The 20,974-nt window shown below is 34.0% G+C and overlaps 1 protein-coding gene across 1 annotated transcript in view; it reads left to right on the top strand.

Annotated features, from left to right (window-relative positions):
- The window catches only part of VPS26A (VPS26 retromer complex component A), a 44,181-nt gene that overhangs the window by 5,168 nt on the left and 18,039 nt on the right, over nt 1-20,974 (top strand). Inside the window, exons 2-4 of the mRNA XM_063102250.1 lie at nt 841-990; nt 19,563-19,638; nt 20,746-20,902. Coding sequence (XP_062958320.1) covers nt 841-990; nt 19,563-19,638; nt 20,746-20,902 — 383 coding nt within the window. The remainder of the gene's footprint in view (nt 1-840; nt 991-19,562; nt 19,639-20,745; nt 20,903-20,974) is intronic.

Here is a 20,974-nt window from a genome sequence, read left to right as displayed (position 1 = left end):
GAGATGTAGGGCAACATGATAGGAAACTGTTCTCTGTAAATTTTAAAAAAGACTAAAAGGCTAGCTTTCATTGGTGACAAAAATAATCCTTAACTATCTCCAATATCATAATTGCTGAGATGGTTTCTGTATTATTACCAACTAATGTGTTTTGACATTGATAAGCAACTGACCTCTGTCCCTTATATTTCTGCCATAGTCAGGATTTGCAGACAAGGCTTGTACGTTTTCTTTGAAAAAATTCACAGAAATTTCATGAGTCTCCATTAAAGCCAGTTTTACAACAAGGGCTTACACAATGTAACACATCCTGTTCAGACCTTAGATGATAGTAGATTTTATAGTAAGTAGTACATTGTAATAATTCATTTGGGTTTGTATGAGTAATTGGGATTGTATAAGTTCTGTTATAATCAAAGAACCTCATAAAGGTATAACTAAAGGTAACTTTTCAAACCCAAATGTTAAGGATTAACTTCTTAGATTTGTGGTATATGTCAATATTTGATTATTTATAGTGGTTACTTATGGATATGACTGAAATTATAGCATGTTTAAATTTGTTTAGGGGTTTTTGGAGTCTTTTTTTGTGGTTAAAAACATAACTTGAAATCGACCCTCTTAACAAATTTTTTAAAGGTGTATAGTATTGTTAACTATATGCATATTGCTATATCTAATTTGTTTGTGATGCAGAATTTGATATAAGTTCTTATCACTTCCTGTGAACTCACAGATTTACAGTTTGTTCAACTGTAGGTCATAGGTAATTAAATTTGAATTACAAAATGTAGTGACTGACAAAACATGATAATTATGAACATTTTAATTTTATTTCAGAGTTTTCTTGGAGGCTTTTTTGGTCCGATTTGTGAGATCGATATTGTCCTTAATGATGGGGAAACCAGGAAAATGGCAGAGATGAAAAGTGAAGATGGCAAAGTAGAAAAACACTATCTCTTCTATGATGGAGAATCTGTTTCAGGAAAGGTAAATCTTCTGTTTGGCAGAATTACCTAGTTGTAGGATATTAGAATTAATCATCAAAGTGGTGGTCTTTGCTGTTTCTAAATTTGAACGATTTTATTAGAAATGGAAAATTTTTTTTCTGATGGTCAGCTGAAGTACTCGATTGATTAGAACATTTGCAGTATAGATTTTTACCTTGGAAAGGCTTCAGACACAGTCTCTAAATTTCCTGCAGAATTTTTTTGTGACTATGTGCATCTGTCTAGCTTCAGATGATTTTTCCAGAACTGGGCTGTGATCCACCCAAGGTTTGTTTCTCCTTTAACAAGTTGAGTTCCAGAGATTGGGAGTAATTCTCTGTTACAGCTTTCTAAAGATTTCTTTCTTATTCTTCATAGCTTACCTCTCTATACTACTGCCATTGTGTCTGTTGATCTCTTTTCTTGGTACTCTATAGAGGACCTAAGTACTTTTGGAATGTGTCTATGCATGGTCAGATACATTTATAAGGTTCCACTTTTTTTCCCTTTTGATTATTCATTGAAGTATAAAATGATTGCTAAATCTTAGGGAATATGATCAATACTGGGGAATGGTGATATCATAGACAAAAGCAAGCCACAAAACATGTGATACAATTTTTATAACATAAGATACTAAGATTTTTCTTCCCTGCTTGTTAAAGTGATATGTGGTTAGACAGTTTGGGAAATAAAATATGTATAATCCCATCATATGGAAATAATTCACTGTTAAAATTTGGGTGTGTTTCCTTCTAATATCTCTGCATTAGTTAATGTTTACATATGTGCCATATATTAAGCATACCTTCTCCCTATTGTTGGATATTTAAGTAGTTTCTATTTTTCAGACAGTTTTTAGTGTATATCATCATATACTTGGTAATACAGACATCTGTACGTATAAGTTTTTTACCCAAATTTCTGTAAAATAAGGTTATTTCTTTAGAATAGATTCCTGGAATGAGTTGCTGGGCCAAAAGACGTGAATATTTGGAGGGTCTTAATATGTATTGATCTTGAAAATGTATTTGCATTAAATTACATAGTGTCTTATTTCACCCAAGGTAGCAGTGAATACGATCACTTGTAATCTTTGTTATTTTGATAGGCAAAAATGATCTTATATTAATTTTCATTTCTTTGGTTACTAGATATGTTGAACTTAGTTTTACTTGCCATTTGAGGTTACTTTTTTACTGCATTGTCTATTCTGGTCCTTTGCCATATTACCTATTGGTGTCTTAGTGTTGTATCTGAAGTGAATTTTTTGGCTTTCAACTTTACTTCCTAAAGAGTACTACCTTTAAAAAAGATGGACAGAAAGAGAGGCCTAAGGGAGAGCAGACAAAATCATCAAAAGGAAGGAACATGTCAAATGAAAGAAGAGTAATGATTGGTCTAATGGAATGAGGGGTAGGTGGGTAGGAATACCAGTCTAGTCTTCTTACTAGGGAGAGATTGAACCTGCTAATATTTAAAATATTTCATTTATAGATATGACAAGTAAGTAAATATCTCTCCTGCTAAGTTGTAAGCTCTTTAAAATCAGGGGGTCAGAGTGTGCTTTGTATTCTTCATAAAATACATCATGTTGATTATATAATAGGTTTTCACTAATTATTTGATTTATTCTGTTTTTAAGTCTAGTAGGGAACATTACATGTCTTGTTTAAAGTAATCTCATGTCATCTGGGTCAATTGAATGTTCATGGCTGATGTTTACGGAATTAAGGAAGAGGAGAATGTTTAAGGTAAAAATAAAGCTACTTCAGTGTGTTTTTTTTTAAAAAATAGCCGGTATTCAAATTACATTTTAGATTTGCTAGAAATCACATGTAGACCTAATTCATAATTGTAGAGCATTTAAAAAAATGATAAAATCTGTCATAGGTAAATATTTACTGTTGTTTAAAAGGTATTGATCTCAAATCTGACTGTTCATTGGCCTGAGATTTTATTTTTAACCTTTTTATTGAAAAATAAAACATATGTAGAAAACCAGACAAAAGTAAATTATTATAAGGCATATTTTCTTGTAATCACAATTCAAGTCAAGAAGTAGAACTTTGCAGACAAAAAAAAGAGTGGAACTAACTTAGAGTTTCAGAGTTACAGCAAGAAACAAACTTCGTTTGTTATAAGCAATTTTCAAAGAAAAATAACTAGAACTATAAAAAGAGACACAGAAATACCATGTTATCCTTTAAAATCAAAATGCTTCACCTACAAAAAAAAAAAAAAAAAAAAGAAGTAGAACTTTTTTTTTTTTTTTTTTTTTTTGTCGTTTTTTCGTGACCGGCACTCAGCCAGTGAGTGCACCGGTCAGTCCTATATAGGATCCGAACCCGCGGCGGGAGCGTTGCCGCGCTGCCAGCGCAGCACTCTACCAAGTGCGCCACGGGCTCGGCCCAAGAAGTAGAACTTTGCCAGCCATCCTGTATGTCCTGTCCCAAATGCAACTCCCTCCCCTCAAAAGTAACCAGTCTGCTGACTTTTGTAGTGGTTAACTTTCTTGTGTTTCTTGTTTAGTCTTGCTCATTAAAAAAAAAATTTTTTTTTAATCTTTTAGTTTTAGGTTCCCTCTTTATGCCTTTCTTTTGCTTATAATTTATCTGTTGAAGAACCTAGGCCATTTGAAATTGTAGAGTTCTCTGTGAATGCATACTCATGGTACAGTTACTGCCTTATGGTTATGGCAGCTGCATCTAGAGGCTTGATCAGATTCAAATTCAGTTCTTTTGGCAAGAATATAGGTAGTGGTATGTTTTTTCATTAGGGGTACTTGATGTCTGGTTTTCTTTCTCTTTTTCATTTTTGCAACTGTTGGTGCTCAATACCTAGATTGATTTAATTTACTGGGCGTTGCAAAATGGTAGTACTTTTTTTTTTTTTTTTTTTTTTGTCTTTTTCGTGACCGGCACTCAGCCAGTGAGTGCACCGGCCATTCCTATATAGGATCCGAACCCGCGGCGAGTCGCCGCGCTCCCAGCGCTGCACTCTCCCAAGTGCGCCACGGGCTCGGCCCCAAAATGGTAGTATTTTTAATTCTGCCTTTTTTTTTTTTTTTTTTTTTTTTAGCTTACTAGATGGAATACATACACAAAGAGATGTTATTCATCTATTGTTTTGTTACCTAGTGGCACAGTTCATATAGAAAAGAAGGAATAAATGCTTGATTCTCCCCCTTCCCCTTTTTGCCTGTTTTTTAAAATAATAAATTGGTTCCTTATCCTCCTCCAGAGGCCAACCATTAATTTTATTTTTCAGTAACATTGTGAGCTCATGATTATAAACATACTTGATGTTTATAAATATTACCCTATTGAAGTTACAGTTGTATTAATTTTCAATCCTGTGTAACAAGGTACCACAAATTTAACATCCTAAAATAAAACAAATTTATTATCTTACAGTTTTTGTGGGTTAGGAGTCCAGGTGTGAGTTAGCTGTGTCCTCTTCAGGGACTTACCAGGCTGAAATCAAGCTCAGGTTTCAGTCTCATCTGAAGTTCTGGGTCCTCTTCCAGGCTCACTGGTTTTTGGCAGAGATCATTTGCTCTTGTATTCCTTCTAATTTAGCCTTCATTTTAATGATTTTTTCTGTTATTTCTAATTTCCTGATTTTTCTCACCTTGTTCTAAGATTTTCTTTCTTAATATCTTTTAATCTGTTTTGAAATAAGTTATAATTTTGATTTGTTTTATCTGTAGAGATGATAATATGTTCCTTCTCTTTTCTTATTAAAAGAAAAAATGGAATTTGGCCTTGCTATTTAAATTGCTCATTTTTATGTGAAATTAGTTTTCCTGAACTTTTAAGGGTTTGGTTTAGGAGGTTTTTTTTTTAACTAGCTGTTCTAGATGGTAGCCCTGGTTGGTCAGTTTTTAGAGTTTATTTACTATTGGATTCTGTCAAACTCCTTCCAGGTTTAGCTCTTATTTTCAGACTGACCCACTGTGCTTTCCAGTGAATATGTATAAGCTGTTTGGGGTTCTTAGGTCCATCAGATGCCCCATTGCTTCCCTTTGATTCCTCTTGCACAGCCACCGATATCATGCAGGTTTTATGGGTATTAATGGTTTATCCCTACCCATTGTATTTTGGGATTGTGGGGATACCTTGTCTTTTTTTGTGGCAAATACAATCCTTAGATTTTTTGGTTTTGCTATCTAGTTGGTCTGTTTGTTTTTATGTGAAGAGGGGGGGAGATTCAAAGACTATGTTGCCATCTTCCCAGAAATTGACCTGAGATTTAAAAAGGCCATGTGTAAACCATTCTGTAAGTTTAGTGATATGTATAAAAAATGAATAGTAGCCAGGATAAACTACACAAAATAGGCTATATTAACAGACAACCCCAAAACTTAGTGGTTTATTTTTTGCCCAGGCAACATGTCCCTTGTGGGTCGGCTGAAGGCTCTACTCTGTGCTATACTTGCTGAGGGAGCAGCCACTATCTGGAACATTATAGTCATCATGGCAGAGAGAGATCTCTATGGTGTCTCTCACAAGCAGTAAATTAAACACCCCATTCTAGAAGTAACAGAGGTTACTTTTTTTTTTTTTTTTTTTGTCTTTTTGTGACTGGTAAGGGGATCGCAACCCTCGGCTTGGTGTTGCCCGCACCGCGCTCAGCCAGTGAGCGCATCGGCCATTCCTATATAGGATCCGAACCTGTGGCGGGAGCGCCGCATTCTCCCGAGTGTGCCACGGGGCCGGCCCACAGAGGTTACTTTTGATCAAATTCATTGTTTCTAGAAACAGTTTCATGCATCACTCAATCACAAGGGGACAGGTAGTACAATCATACCCTGCAAGCAGAATATATAGGGCTGAAAATATTTGAGCAGTGCTGATAATGATTACTGCTATTAACTTGACCCCCAAATTCTTCTGATAAGAATTTATTATAAAGGGCTGGCTGGTTAGCTCCCTTGTAGAGCATGATGCTAGTAATACCAAGGTCCAGGATTCAGATCCCAGTACCAGCCGGTTGCTAAAAAAAAAAAAAAAGAATTTATCAGAAGGCAATCAACTTTCTTCATTGTACTTTTTATAATATTCAAGAATTGGAAGCTACTTAAATGTTCAAACATAAGAAGGTTGGCTCAGAGGTTGAGAAACAAGTTTGAGATTATACAGTTATTGTGAGTAAAACAGGTTACAGGGCAATATACTTAGCGTTCATTTTTTGTAAAAAAAATAAAAACTTTCATTTGGTTTATGTGATTTTGTTTCACATCTTCTAAAATTAGTATTTTGGATTATTGTAGTAAGAAACTAATAGTCACTAGAACCAAGTTGGAGTAAATAGGTTACACGTCTTTGTAGAAAAACCACTTGTCCTTTACAAGGTCTCTATGTTTCTTTCCTATTATGTGTAGGTAAATACAACAATTACATTAATATAGTGATTTTCAAGATTTTTAGTGTCATGGCTCCGTATACTCTTAAAAACTTATTAAGGACTGCAAAGACCTTTTGTCTATGTGGGTTATATTATTGATATTTATAGGGCTGGCCATTTAGCTCAGTTGGTTAGAGTGTGGTGCTGATAACACCAAGGTCTGGGATTCGATCTGTGTACTGACTGGCCAAGAAAAAAAAAAAAAAAATATATATATATATATACATACACATACATACATACACACATATGCATATATATATATTTTTTCTGTATTAGAAATGAAGACTGAAAATTTTAAAATGCATAGAAAAGAATCTAGATGAATATATATTTAAAAATTAAGCGATTATCTCTGGGGAATGGTGACTGTCCACCGTCTTTTATGCCTATATTTCTAGTTGCTATCTGAAACAAGGATTAATTGTTTTAAAGATGGTCCTGTGATAAATAAAATGAGGATAACTAAGGAAAATGAAAAAGTGGTCTGGATTTATAAGAGTAACCTCAAAAGATTAACTTGAGAATGAGGTGGAGGTTTTTAAAGCTAAGGAAAACATTTTAAACATTATATTTGGAATAAGAAGATGAATAAGGAAAGAATATGCTCCTTTGGTACATCATTTATTTTAATATAGCAAATGCAAAAGAAAGACCTCCATTTTGCTTTTTTCCCCTCAATAAAAAAAAGCCTTAAATTGGGAAAGGTAGAATTGTTAAAAGAGAATGAAAGCTCTGTATGGTTAAGGAGTTTTTGAAAACATTCTGGTGACCAGACAAGATGAATACTATGCTGTAGTACTGAAAGAATTTGTAGAACTGGTTGCACAGTCTCTGCCAGGAATCTTTTAGTAATCTTGGAAAATGGGAGCAATTCTAGAATATAGGAAAAGGCCCTATTTTCAAAATAGGGCAAAAAGTTTGTTTTGAGTATACTTAATATTGATTCCTGGCATACCTCTAGAACAGGTTATTAGGTAGGTGATTTATGAGCACTTTGAAAAGAAAGCTTGAAAAAGAGGAAGAAAACAAACATTGGTTATCTATGACTTAGCATATGTCACTAATAATAAATTTTGCAATACCAGTCTATGGTTTCTGAGATGTCCTAGTAAAATAAGAAGACCACTGAGCTAGAGTTGGAAGGTCTAGCCTTGAGTTTACCACTGTCTTGATAGGGAACTCTGGGCAGTCATTTATCTTCCCGGATCTCACCTGTAAATTGAGTAGGTTGGGCTGGATCATTGGTTTCTAAACCTGGCTTTGCATTGTAGGATTCTGTGCATGAAAATCCTTCATATATTAAATATTATCTTGGATCTTGGAGATCCGATGTCCCACCTAAAGAAAGAATAAATTCTTTTTACAATATTCTTGTCATGTAAGCTTCTGTATGCATGCTTTTCAGAGTTTGGAGATTCTGCTATCTTGGTAACACTACCCAGTCTGCTTTTTAGAGGTATCAAAAACCTAATCCCTTTTCTGTATAAGAGTTCTCTTTAAACATTTTCCAGACCACTGTCTTGTTTATCCTAAGTCTTCTCTAATTTAAACATACTATCTTCTTTAATTATTCCTTGGGAAACATAGTCGGTTTTGAGTCTTAATCACCTGGATTGCTTTCTTTTAGAGAGGGAATTCAGGGCTCTGGGATTTATATGTGTCCAGGGATCATGGGAAGAGCCTGGAGCCATATTTAATTGAGAGAGAGAGGAGCTGTTGATTCTTAAAACCCTAAGCCAGTTCTAGGTTCCTGGAAACATTTTACTGCTCTACTGTTCAAATGACTTGGCTATCATTTATATTATCACCTTCAAAAATGAAATACGTGGGTATAAGTCTAACAAAATATGTACTTAAAAAACCTCATGGAAAGATTAATATTATCTTCTAATTCTGTTTTTCCACAAACTTTTTAAGTACCCTTGTATAATATCTCTATGAGGAAAACTATAAAACTGCTGGAAAAATCAAAGATGATCTAAATAAATGGGGAGATAGTTCATGTTCATGAATAGGAAGACACAGTATTGTCAAGAAGTCTATATTTCCCAACCTGATCTATAGATTCAACTCAATCCCAATAAAAATTCCAATGTTACTTTGTGGGTATTAACAAACTAGTTCTAAGATATATATGGAAAAGCGAAAGACCCAGAATAGCCAACACAGTATTAAAGAACAACAACAAAGTTGGAGAACTGAGACTACCCAACTTTAAGACTTATTATAAAGCTACAGTACTCAAGACAGTCTGGTATTGGTGAAAGAAGAGAAAAATAGACCAATGGAACAGAGCAGAGAACCCAGAAATAGACCCATGCAAATATAGTCAACGATCTTTGTCAAAGGAGCAAAGATAATTCGGTGGCGAATGAATAGTCTTTTCATCAAATGTTGTCCACATGCAAAAATATGAATCTAGACACCTTATACCTTTTACAAATATTAACTCAAAATGGATCATATACCTAAATGTAAAATGTAAAACTATGTAAAACTTACTAGAAAGTCTAGGAGAAAATTGAGGTGACCTTGGGTTTGGCAATGAGTTGTTAGCTGTAACACCAAAGGCATGGTTCATGAAGGAGAAAATGCATAAGTTGGACTTTATGAAAATTAAAAACTTCTGCTCTGAGAAATACAATATTAGGAAAATGAAAAAAACAAGCCACAGACTAGGTGGAAATGTTTGCAAAATACATCTAATAAAGGACTCATATACAAAATACTCTTTAAAAAATAGTTCTCAAAGAACTCTTAAAACTCAACAATAAGAAAACAACCTAGTTAAAAGGAGGGCAAAAGACCTGAACAGACACCTCACCAAAGAAGACACACAGATGGCAAATAAACATGTAAAAAGATGCTCGATATCATATTATTAGGGAATTGCTAATTCAAACAACAACGAGAATGATACCTATTAGAATGGCAAAAATCCAGAACACTTTAACACCAAATTCTGGCGAGGATATGGAACAATAGGAGCTCTCATTCACTGCTGGTGGGAATGCAAAATACTACAGCCACTTTGGAAGACAGTTTGGCAGTTTCTTAAAAAACTAAACATACTCTTACCATACAGTGCAGCAGTCATGCTCCTTGGTGTTCACCCAAATGAGTTGAAAACTTATGTCCACACAAAAACCTACACATGGATGTTTATAGCAGCTTTATTTGTAATCACCAAAGCTTGGAAAAAAGGTGTTTTTCAGTAGGCAAGTGGATAAACTTTGGTATATCCATACAATGGAATTTTATTTAGTGTTAAAAATAAATGAGCTATCAAGCCATAAGAAAAAATGGAAAAACCTTAAATGCATATTACTAAATGAAAGAAGCCAATCTGAAAAGGCTACATACTGTATGATTCCAACTATATGACATTCTGGAAAAGGCAAAACAACGGACAGATTAAAAGATCAGTGGTTGCCAGGGGTTAGAGAGATGAGACGGATAAATATGCAGAGCACAGAGGATTTTTACAGCTGCAAAACTTTTGGATACATAATGGTGGATACATTTGCCAAAAGTTGTAGAATGTACAACACCAAGAGTGGATTCTAATGTTAACTACTGACTTTAGATGATAATGATGTATCAGTGTAGGTTCATTTACTATAATAAAAATACCACTCTGGTAGTGGATGTTGATAGTGGAGGGGGAAGGCTATGCATGTGTATTAGTCCATTGGGCCTTCTATAACAAAATACTATGAAGTGGGTAGCTTATAAACAACAGAAACTTATTTCTCACAGTTCTGGAGGATGGGAAGTCCAGGATGAAGGTGCTGGCAGATTTGGTGTCTGGTGAGGGCCCTCTTCCTGGTTCATAGATGGTGCCTTCTTGCTGTGTCTGCTGGGGCCTCTTTTATAGGGGTTCTAAACCTATTCATGAGGGCTCTACCCTCCCTCCTGACCTGATCACCTCCTCAAAGGCTCCACCTCCTAATACCATCACCTTGGGAATTAGGATTTCAGCACAGAATTTTGGGAGGACACAAGCATTCAGACCATAGCGGCATGTATGGGGCAAGGGGGTAAAAGGGAACTTTCTGTACTTTCTACTCAGCTTTTCTGTGAACCAGAAACTGCTCCAAAAAATAAAATCTATTTTTAAAAAACACCATAATGAGACACCCCTACATACCCACTAGTTCAAAGACAGACGGTATACCAAGTATTGGCAAGAACGTGGAACAACTCAAATTCTTATGTAACCTTGTGGAAAACTGATTGACATTATCTACTAAAACTGAACATACGTGTACCTTTATGACCCAGAAATTCCACTTCTAGATAAGTACTCAAGAGAAATGTTAGGGCCACCCCATGGCTCACTTGGGAGAGTGTGGTGCTGATAATACCAAGGCCACGGGTTCAGATCCCTATATAGGGATGGCTGGTTAGCTCACTTGGGAGAGTGTGGTGCTGACAACACCAAGTCAAGGGTTAAGATCCCCTTACTGGTCATCTTTAAAAAAAAAAAAAGAGAGAGAGAAATGTAAAATGTGTGAGCACCAAAAGGCACAACCAAGAAGTTTGTAGCAGCACTGCTCATAATAGCCCCAAATTGGAAATAACCTAAACATCTAACAAAAGTAGAGTAGGTAGATAAATTGTAGTATATTTATATAATTAAATCCATTTACCAGTGAGAAGGTACAAAACTGTTACTTCACATGACATGGATGAATCTCACAATGTGAGTGCAAGAAGTCAAGATACTAGAGATGGATGACATCCCGTTACTGGCCAGCTACCAAAACACACACACACACGCGCACACACGCACACACACACACACTGTCTCTCTCTCTCTCTGTCTCTCTCTGTCTCTCTCTCTCTCTCTCTCTCTCTCTCTCTCTCTCTCTCTGTCTCTCGTTCTCTCGTTGGCTAGGTACAAAAAACTCCACCAAACGGGAATTGTATGGGTCAGATTTTTCTCTCAGAAATTTGAATTTGGGGTAACAAAAGCTAGGTAGCAACAAGAAGAAACTCAGAAATGAGTTAAGGTAGAGATTATGAAGCAAAAGTAACTTAAATTTTTAGTAAACAGAAGCTTTGAGTTAGGAAGAGATCTGCGAGTGGAGAATGAGAGTTAGCAGAGGGAGAAAGAGCAAGAAGAAAAGAGAAAAAAGTCATGTTGTTTTTTTAAAAAAATAATACTTTATTTTTTAGAGCAGTTTTAGATTTTCAGAAAAATTGAGCAGAAAGTACAGAGTTTCATATACCCCCTTTCCCCTACCCCACACAGATTTGTCTATTAACATCTTACATTTGTTAAAATTGATGAACCAATATTGGCACATTATTATTAACTTAAGTTCATAGTTTACATTAGGGTTCACTCTTTGTGTTGTACATTCTATGGGTTTTGACAAATGTGTACTGTCATGTATCCAACATTACAATATCAGACAGAGTAGTTAAACCACCCTAAGAAATCCCATGCTTTCCCTAGTCCTGCCTCCCTGGCACCTGCACCAATGCCACCATCCAGAGCTTCTGGCAGTCACTGATCTTCTTACTGTTTCTGTAGTTTTGCCTTTTTCATAATGTTATATGGTTGGAGTCATGCATTATATATACTTTTTAAGATTTTTTTCCTTAGCAAAATCCTCTTAACATTCTTCCATATCATTCTGTGACTTGATCGCTCATTTATTTTTAGTACTAAATAATTTTCCATTGTACAGATGTACCAAATGTTATCCATTCACTACTGAAGGACATCTTGATTGTTTCCAAGTGTTGCTCGTTTTTCTACTTAGTTGACTCTCTCTTACTGATGTATAGGATTTTTTGTATGTTCTTGATAAGAGTCTTTTATGTATCTGGATATAGAGTCCTTTTCTGTATATGTATTGTAAATATCCTCTCCCACTTCCTGACGAGATCGGGCGCGTTCAGGGTGGTATGGCCGTAGACTCTCTCCCACTTCCTGGCTTTACTTTTTACTCTTTTAGTGGTATCTTTTGATTAATAACAGAAGTTCTTAATTTTAATGCAGTACAAATGTTTAATGTTTCTTTTTTTGTTCATGCTTTTTATATCTAGTTTAAGAAATCTTTACTTACCCTGTGGACATGAAGGTATTCTCCTGTTTCTCCTATAAATATTTTTATTTTACACTTCACATTTAGGTCCTAAGTTTGCTTGGAATTGATTTTGTCTGTGGTGTGACATAGAAGTCAGCACTAGTTTTTTTTTTGTTTTTTTTTTTTAAATATGGATAACTAATTAACCCAGGACATTTATTGAAAAAGCTTTCATTTCTCCACTGTACTATATAATGTCACCTTTGCCATAAATCGTAGGTTCTGTAGGTCTATTCTGGCCTTTCTCTTCTGTTCCATTGGCCTATTTGTGACATATACTTTTTCTTTTTTAAAAATAGCCTAATTAGTTATAATTCACATACTATAAAGTTCACCATATAAAAGTGTATATAGTTCAGTGGTTTTTACTGTATTTATTTGCAGAATTGTGCAACTGTTACCACTATTTAATTCTAGAACATTTTCATTACACCATACTATTAGCAGTCACTCCCTAGAAACTATTAATCTATGAATCTGCTTTTTTTCTCCGTGAATTTTCCTATTCTGGGCATTTCATGTAAATGGAGTCATATACTGTGTGGCTTTTTATGTCTGGTTCCTTTCACTTAGCATAATGTTTTCGAGGTTCATCATGTTAGTATGTATCAGTACTTCATTCTTTAAAAAAAGTTTTTTTGGAAAACATATTTAACAAAATTTGCCATTTTAACCATTTAGAAGTATATAATTCATTGGCATTAATTACATTCACAATGTTTTGCAGCCATAGCCACTATATTCCCCCAATTTTTTCATCACCCCAAACAAACTTTCTACTGATGAAGCAATAACTTCTCATTTTCCCCTTCTCCCAGTCCCTGGTAATGTCTAATCTTATTTTCTGTTTCTGAGAATTTGCTTAATCTTGATATTTCATGTACGTGGTTATAGGATATTTATTTTTTTATGTCTGGCTTATGTCATTTAGCATGTTTTCAGGGTTCATCCATGTTATAGGATGTGTCAGAATGTCATTCTTTTTTTGGTTGAATAGTACTCCAGTGTACCATATTCATGTGGTATAAAGATATGCCACATTTTGTTTATCTATTCATTAAGTGAGGACCTTTGGGTTTCTACTTTTTGGCTGTTATGAATAATACTGCTGTGAATATTCATGTACAAGTTTTTGTGTGAACATATTTTTAATTCTGTTGGGTATATACTTGGGAGTGGGATTTCTGGGTCATATGTTAACTGTATGTTTAACTTTGAGAGGAATGGCCAAACTTTTCCAAAGCAGCTGAACCATTTTATATTTCCTCCAGCAGGTTCCAGTTTTTTTCTGTTTTTGGCAGCACTTGTTAATATCTGTATTTCTGATTATAGCCACCTTAGTTTGAAGTGGTATCTCATGATTTTAACTTGTATTTCCCTGATGACTAATAATAGTGAGCATCTTTTCATGTGCTTATTGCCATTTGTATACCTTTTTTGGAGTAAAGTCTGTTCACATCCTTTGACCATTTTATAACTGGGTTATTTATCTTTTTGTGATTGAGTTATGAGAGTTCTTGATATATTCTAGTTACAAGTCCCTTGTCAGATATGTGTTTTTCACATATTTTCTCCTATTCTATGAGTTGTCTCTTCACTTTCTTGGTGGTATCTTTTGCAGCACAAAAGTTAAATTTTGATGAAATCCATTTTTTTTGTTGCTTATGCTTTTGGTGTCATAGCTAAGAAACCATTGCCTACTCCAAGATCATGAAGATTTACACCTATCTTTTCTCTGAAGAGTTTTGTAACTCTTAAAGTTAGGTCCTTAATCCAATTCAAATTAATATTTGTGTATGGTTGTGAGGTGGGGGCCGAACTTCATTCTTTTGCATTTTGATATCCAGTTGTCCCAGCACTATTTGTTGAAAAGAATATTCCTTCCGTATTGAATTGTCTTGGCACCCTTGTGGCATATACTTTTAAAAGTTAAGGCTAATTGCTGTCTGTCAAAAGTTTTTTGGAGTTATTTTGAACCATTCCTTAAGACAACTTTATTTTTAAATTTTTATTTAGAAATATTTAGATTATTATAAAAATAAATAGGGAAATTCTCAAAAGCTACTTATTTAGATTGTTTTTATCCTTACTTAGGATATTTACTGCTTTGGTTCATGTCAAGTGACAAATCTTCCTTAAGTCTAGTTCAACTGGACTGTATCCTAGTTCTTTTTTGGAGGGTGGGGGAGAGTGGCTGTTCAGTACGGGGATCTGAACCCTTGACCTTGGTGTTATAACACCACGCTATAACCAACTGAGCTAACCAGCCTTAGGAATATATCTGACCTAGGTCTCCCCTTTTAAAAATACAGCTTATATTATTCCTATATCTTCTGAGTTATCTTGAGAGGATCTTGCTGACTGTGTTGAATTAAGTATTAAGATACAGTCGTCTTTTTAAAAATTTTGACTAGTGATTTATCTGGGGATTTGGGAAGGGAGGTTGTTCATAAGTTACAATTCCTTAACTAAGACATTCTTTAAACAGGCAAAATAAATAAATAAATAAATAGCTATATTGATTTAAAAATTCCTGTTTGTCTACAGCTTAATTTGTTTTAGGTTCTGATCTTGGCTTACAATCCAAACTTATGTGCAGAAAGTAAAAACTCACTTTGAACCAAGGAGAGGACCATGTCCTTTAATTTATGCAGCTTCTAGATGGCAGCTTTGAGATAAAATTGTTTTTCCTCCTGCATTGCTTTTTCATGTGAAAACAATCTTTATCAAACTGTTTAGGTATTCCTGAGAAAATTACTCATTCTATAAATATGTATTAGCTACTGTCACAGTAGGCAGAGAATATGAGAACCTCATATTGGATCTCTTTAAGATAAAAAGATACTTAGTAATTAAGGTAGTTGGTAATTGTTTCAAAGTAATATATTATTTTAGAAATCAATTTTTGCTGTTCTCTACTTCCATTTTATTATTTTGTCTTCAGAAAGGGGTTAGATTGGTCTGTAATAAATAAAATGTTTTGAAGTGGTGGTACTAGTGGCAAGCCACCTTCGGTGAACTCTGCATGTATTCCCTGTTGCAGAAGTGAACAAAGGCATATATTAGCCTGAGATTATAGGATTTTATAGTTTAGTTCTTTAAGCAAGGAATATTTTTTTAGTATCTTTCAATACCACGAATATGGACTATGTTCTTCTGGCCATTACTCAAAACTAATCTTGGATAACTATAATATTCAGCAACATTAATGTACAGATACTTTGGTGTCTTACTGTAAATGATGCTATAAATGTTGTGTAGTACATTGGTATTATATGTTTGTCTTAAGCACAGTGTAGAAAAATATAGCTTTTTAAATAAATCCTGAAGGATAGTATCTTTTGAGATATCTGTAGAATATTTTATGCTGAAGTATGAGCTTTCAGTTTGGTTTATTGGAATAGTGAATATGTTTTATGTATACATTTGGTTTTTCTACATTCAGTTTTTATAGCCTTTTAAACATATATACTTAGTCTCAAGTATCACCACATAAATTATTCATTAATAGTAAAGGGAAAATAGTAACTTTAAATTGGAGAAACCTGGTGGATCACTTTAACGAAGTGATCAAAATTAGCATCACCAGTATTGAGACAAACTGGCATCATGTATTTCTTAATATGATACAATGAGATGGACACAACTTCGCTTCTGTGGTGTTCTTGCCAAAAATGCATAAGCTGAATCTAAATATGATAAAACATCAGACAAACCCAAATTCGGGAACATTCTACAAAGTAACTGACCTGTACTCTTAAACATCAAGGTTAAGAAAGGCAGTGATCGAGGAATGTTGTAGATTAAAGGAGACTGAAGAGACATCACAATTATATGTAATGTGTGAACCTGGATTGAATCCAGGACAGAAAGAAAAAAAGCTGTAAAGTACATTATTGGGACAATTGATAGAATTTGAATATAGACCCTGGATTGTTAACTTTCCTGATTTTGATAATTGTGCTGTGATTGTGGAAGAGAATGTCCATTTTATTAGGAAATATACATGAAGTGTTTAGGGATAATAAGGCATGACATCTCCAACTTATTCTTGGATGTGGAATAAAAAGTGTATGTATGCATGCACATGTATATGTAGAGAGATGAAAAAGCAGCTGGGGCAAAAATAAACATATGATAAATCTGGGTAAAGGTTATGTGGGATTTCCTTGTGCTGTTATTGTAATTCTGTAAGTTTGAAATTATATCATAGTAAAAAATTACAAAAGTATAATTGAGTTGGTGTTAAAATTCTTTGACACAGTTCACCATCATAATTAGTTTCATTTACTTTTCTATGCTGTTTTGTAGAATAGCTTTTAAACCAAAATGCTAAATTTATGCCTTCCAATTCTGGGATCCTTCAGATTACAGGATAGCCTGCATTAGGCTTAAAAGCAGCTGTGTTTTAACATAAGAGGGAGATCAAGGAAAATTTCAGAGTTCAGGCAGTTCACTAGGAAAACTGAATCATTTCTGCCTTAATAGTGTGGTTTTATAATTTTTTTTTAAGAACTATATTTTATTTTATTTTAGTTTTTAAAGATGACCTGTAAGGGGATCTTAACCCTTGACTTGGTGTTGTCAGCACCACACTCACCCAGTGAGCTAACTGGCCATCCCTATATGGGATCTGAACCCATGGCCTTGGATTATCAGCACCACACTCGCCCAAGTGAGCCACTGGCCATCCCTATATGGGATCCGAACCCATGGCCTTGGATTATCAGCACCACACTCGCCCGAGTGAGCCACGGGCCGGCCCATAAGAACTATATTTTAAAAATATAAGGGGCCGACCCCATGGCTCACTCGGGAGAGTGCGGTGCTGGGAGCGCAGCAGCGCTCCCACGGTGGGTTCGGATCCTATATAGGGATGGCTGGTGCGCTCACTGGCTGAGCGTGGTGTGGGCGACGCCAAGCCAAGGGTTGCGATCCCTTTACTGGTCACAAAAAAGACAAAAAAAAAAAATATATATATATATATATATATATATATATATATGACAGCAATGTTCAAACAGAGACATTCTCAAAAACTGCTGCCAAGTAAGCATTTTTTATTTTTTTATTTTAAAAATTTTTATGTGAGTAAAAACATAAGTTCTTTTTATTATTATTTAAATCTCTTTAAGAGAAACTGGCTGCTTAAACAGAAAAATAACAATGTAGTTGAGTTTATAACATATGTAAAAAGGTATGACAACAGGCACAAAGACTAGGAGGAGAGAAATGACACTGTTTTGTTTCTTATACTGTACATGAAGTGATATAAAGGTAGTCTGTGAGAATTAAGGTAATATACTATGAACCCTAAAAATAAAAATAAAATAACAGTTATATGTTTTTATACAAAATTTTAATATTTAATATTTTTATACAAAAATAACAAAGAGTTATACCTAAAAAGAGATAAAAAGAAATCCTAAAAAATACCCAAATAATCCAAAAAAGCTTAAAAAAAAAAATAGTAACGAAGTACAGAGGGGACAAATAGGAAAAAAAATAGCAAAATGATAGGCTTAAACCTAACCATATCATTAGTCACATTAAATGTAAATCAAATAAGCATTTTTTAAAGTATACTTTTCCCCATGTGCTTTATTGCTACAAATTAGAGAATAACTCTAATTATTGCCTGGCTTATGAAGCAGTTGGAAGTTAGGTTTGTTTTATTATTTGTGGTTCAAACATAAAATTTTTAGTGTATGTGAAGCTTATCTAAGTACTACTTTTCTTTCATAAATATTTTTTGACTTTGATGGTATTACTTGCCTATTGTAAAAAACCAAAAAAAACCCAATAACAAACTGGAGAACTATAAAGAAAAAAAATTACCCATAATTATTCATTCCAGATGTAACTGCTGTTAAGAGCATTTCCTTTCCTTAATTTTAAAAGATGTAATTGGCATTATACTTTTATACAATTTGACCATACTTCCTTCACATGACATGTCATGTACATCTTCCCACATCATTTAAAATTCTGACACTATTATTTTTAAACTTTTAATAATATCCCATCATATGATACATCACGATTTTCTACTTTTTCTGAGATATTAATTTTGAAGGCAAGTATATTGGTTACAAAATATGGAAGATACAGGAGAGAGTGAATATTTTAACTAATGTAATTTACAAGTGGAAGTAATTGGACTTCTTTTTTCTTGGTTCTTAGATTTCTGTTATCTTTTGGGAAGCATTGTTTGAAAGACAGGCTTTTAAGAGTCACATTACCAATATTTGTTATAGTAAAGAATAAACCTGGAAGTATGCTTTTTTTTTGTATGAAAAAGGATCCTTTGTTAGTTAACCCTTAAATGTCTGGAATTTTATTTCTAATATATATGTTGTCTACAGATATTTTTTCAACTTAAAAAAATTAAATTTAAGGTTTGCACTTGGCAGATATATTCGTTTAGGGATTTTGATATCATATAGTTTACTCCAAAAGTATATAAGATTAATCATACTTAAAATTTAAATTTTTATATATTCTGTTTTTTAGGATGAGGAGCAGATTTAGGGCCATAAGCATTGCTTTTAAGGTTAGGAATTAAACAGGGTATTTCTGGTTACAAAAGACCGAAAGTGATCCTTTAGGTCAACTGTTGAAATTAGTAATTAACTCACATTAAAATGCTGTTATTGGTCATAGAATTATTTAACTATTTGAGCAGAAAACACATGAATAGTTGATATTCTCTTTCCTTGAGTCTTTTTTTTTTTCTAACCTTGTATAATTTATTTTTAGCAGGAAAGTCCAGATAATATCTTTGAGTCTTTTTGTACTTCTATAGTTATTAAGGATTCCTTCCTAACAAAACAAATGCTTTAAGTGTATGTGTAAGTAATAGATTCATTAGTGGTTGTGTATGAATAAATTATGCCTTCTCTGGTGCTATAAGGTCATCCTGATGTAGGTATGTAGTGGTATCTCAAACTATATAAATGAATACCTGAAATACTTACATGGTGCATTCATCTGGAAGGAAACTACTGGCAGGCCCACTCAAAGGACTGTTAACATCTCTTATAATTTCATGTTTTGGCAGGTAAACCTAGCCTTTAAACAACCTGGAAAGAGGCTAGAGCACCAAGGAATTAGAATTGAATTTGTAGGTCAAATTGGTGAGTGTAAACATAGTATTACTTCTTTTTCTTTGATAACTGAATTTAAAGAGGGTTGGATTTGGCACTTAAATAATTGAATTAGAGCTTAGTTTTGTGGAAGGAAGGAATTGATTATACATAATAAAAGAACTTATTTTCTAAACATATTAAATCATGTTTCTTTTAATTGTATTACATGATATTTAACTCATCCTGCCTTTATTTGTTATTGGACTTCATTACTAAAAATGAAAGGAGTTATGCAAATTTACCAGCCTTGAAAAATAATTCAAATATATTAGTTGACTCATTGAAATTTCCATCTGCCTGCATTTTTCACCAGCCTTGCTCACAATTAGCAGCCTCACCTTCATCCTCCATTTCCTAGTTACCCATGCCATTTGTTTTCCTGACCTAGTGTGTGCCTGTAGTTACACTCACCTGTCAACAGACAATTCCGTGGGAAGTGGAAAGGTGTAATTTATTCTGGGCTTAGATCAACTTGTGTACATTTCCCTACGTGTATTTTAGAGACATTCTTGATTTAGTAGGGAATTAAATTGTATATAAGTCTTTTGGTCCTGTAGATTCAGGAAAGAGAAAAGAAAGTATGACTTTATATACTGTCTACATAGCTAGGTTTTAAGTCTAGCTTTCTAAGTGTACTGTACATTCTTAAAGTATCAAAATGGGAATGGGTAGATATTTGTTTATGTATCTATTCTGGATGAGATTATACTTGAGGGGCAAGTTATAGTAATTACCCGTTAGTTGGTAACATGTTTGCCTAACTGAAGCAAAACAGCAAAACAGAATTTTTGCCTTGTCTGGAGGAAGTTCAAATAATTGCTAGTAATGTGTCAAACAGCTTCATGTCAGGACAGCTCTAACTACATCAAAGGAAAGAACTTATTTTAATAGAAATTTTCATTGTATTATGCTACTTGAATTTTTTTTATGCCTAAATGGAGCATAAGAATAATGATGGAATTCAGATTATAGTTCTAGATTATTAGAGACGAATCCAACTAATCCTTTTGATAAAAATTATTTGCTTTGGAGTTTGACTTTTATTGAAATGGATATTAAATATAATTGGTCTTTTTGCTTTTTAAAATTTCTTAGAACTTTTCAATGACAAGAGTAATACTCACGAATTTGTAAACCTAGTGAAAGAACTAGCATTACCTGGAGAACTGACTCAGAGCAGAAGTTATGATTTTGAATTTATGCAAGTTGAAAAGCCATATGAATCTTACATCGGTGCCAATGTCCGCTTGAGGTATGAATTTGTATTAGAAACTGTAGACAAAGTCAAAACCAGAAAGTAATGGCTACTATTGGTGTCTCATTC

This window comes from Cynocephalus volans, chromosome 7, assembly GCF_027409185.1.
Source record: "Cynocephalus volans isolate mCynVol1 chromosome 7, mCynVol1.pri, whole genome shotgun sequence".
Classification (NCBI taxonomy): Eukaryota; Metazoa; Chordata; class Mammalia; order Dermoptera; family Cynocephalidae; genus Cynocephalus; species Cynocephalus volans.
Note: the sequence above shows the minus strand (reverse complement) of the source record. Positions and strands in the feature narration are given on the sequence as shown.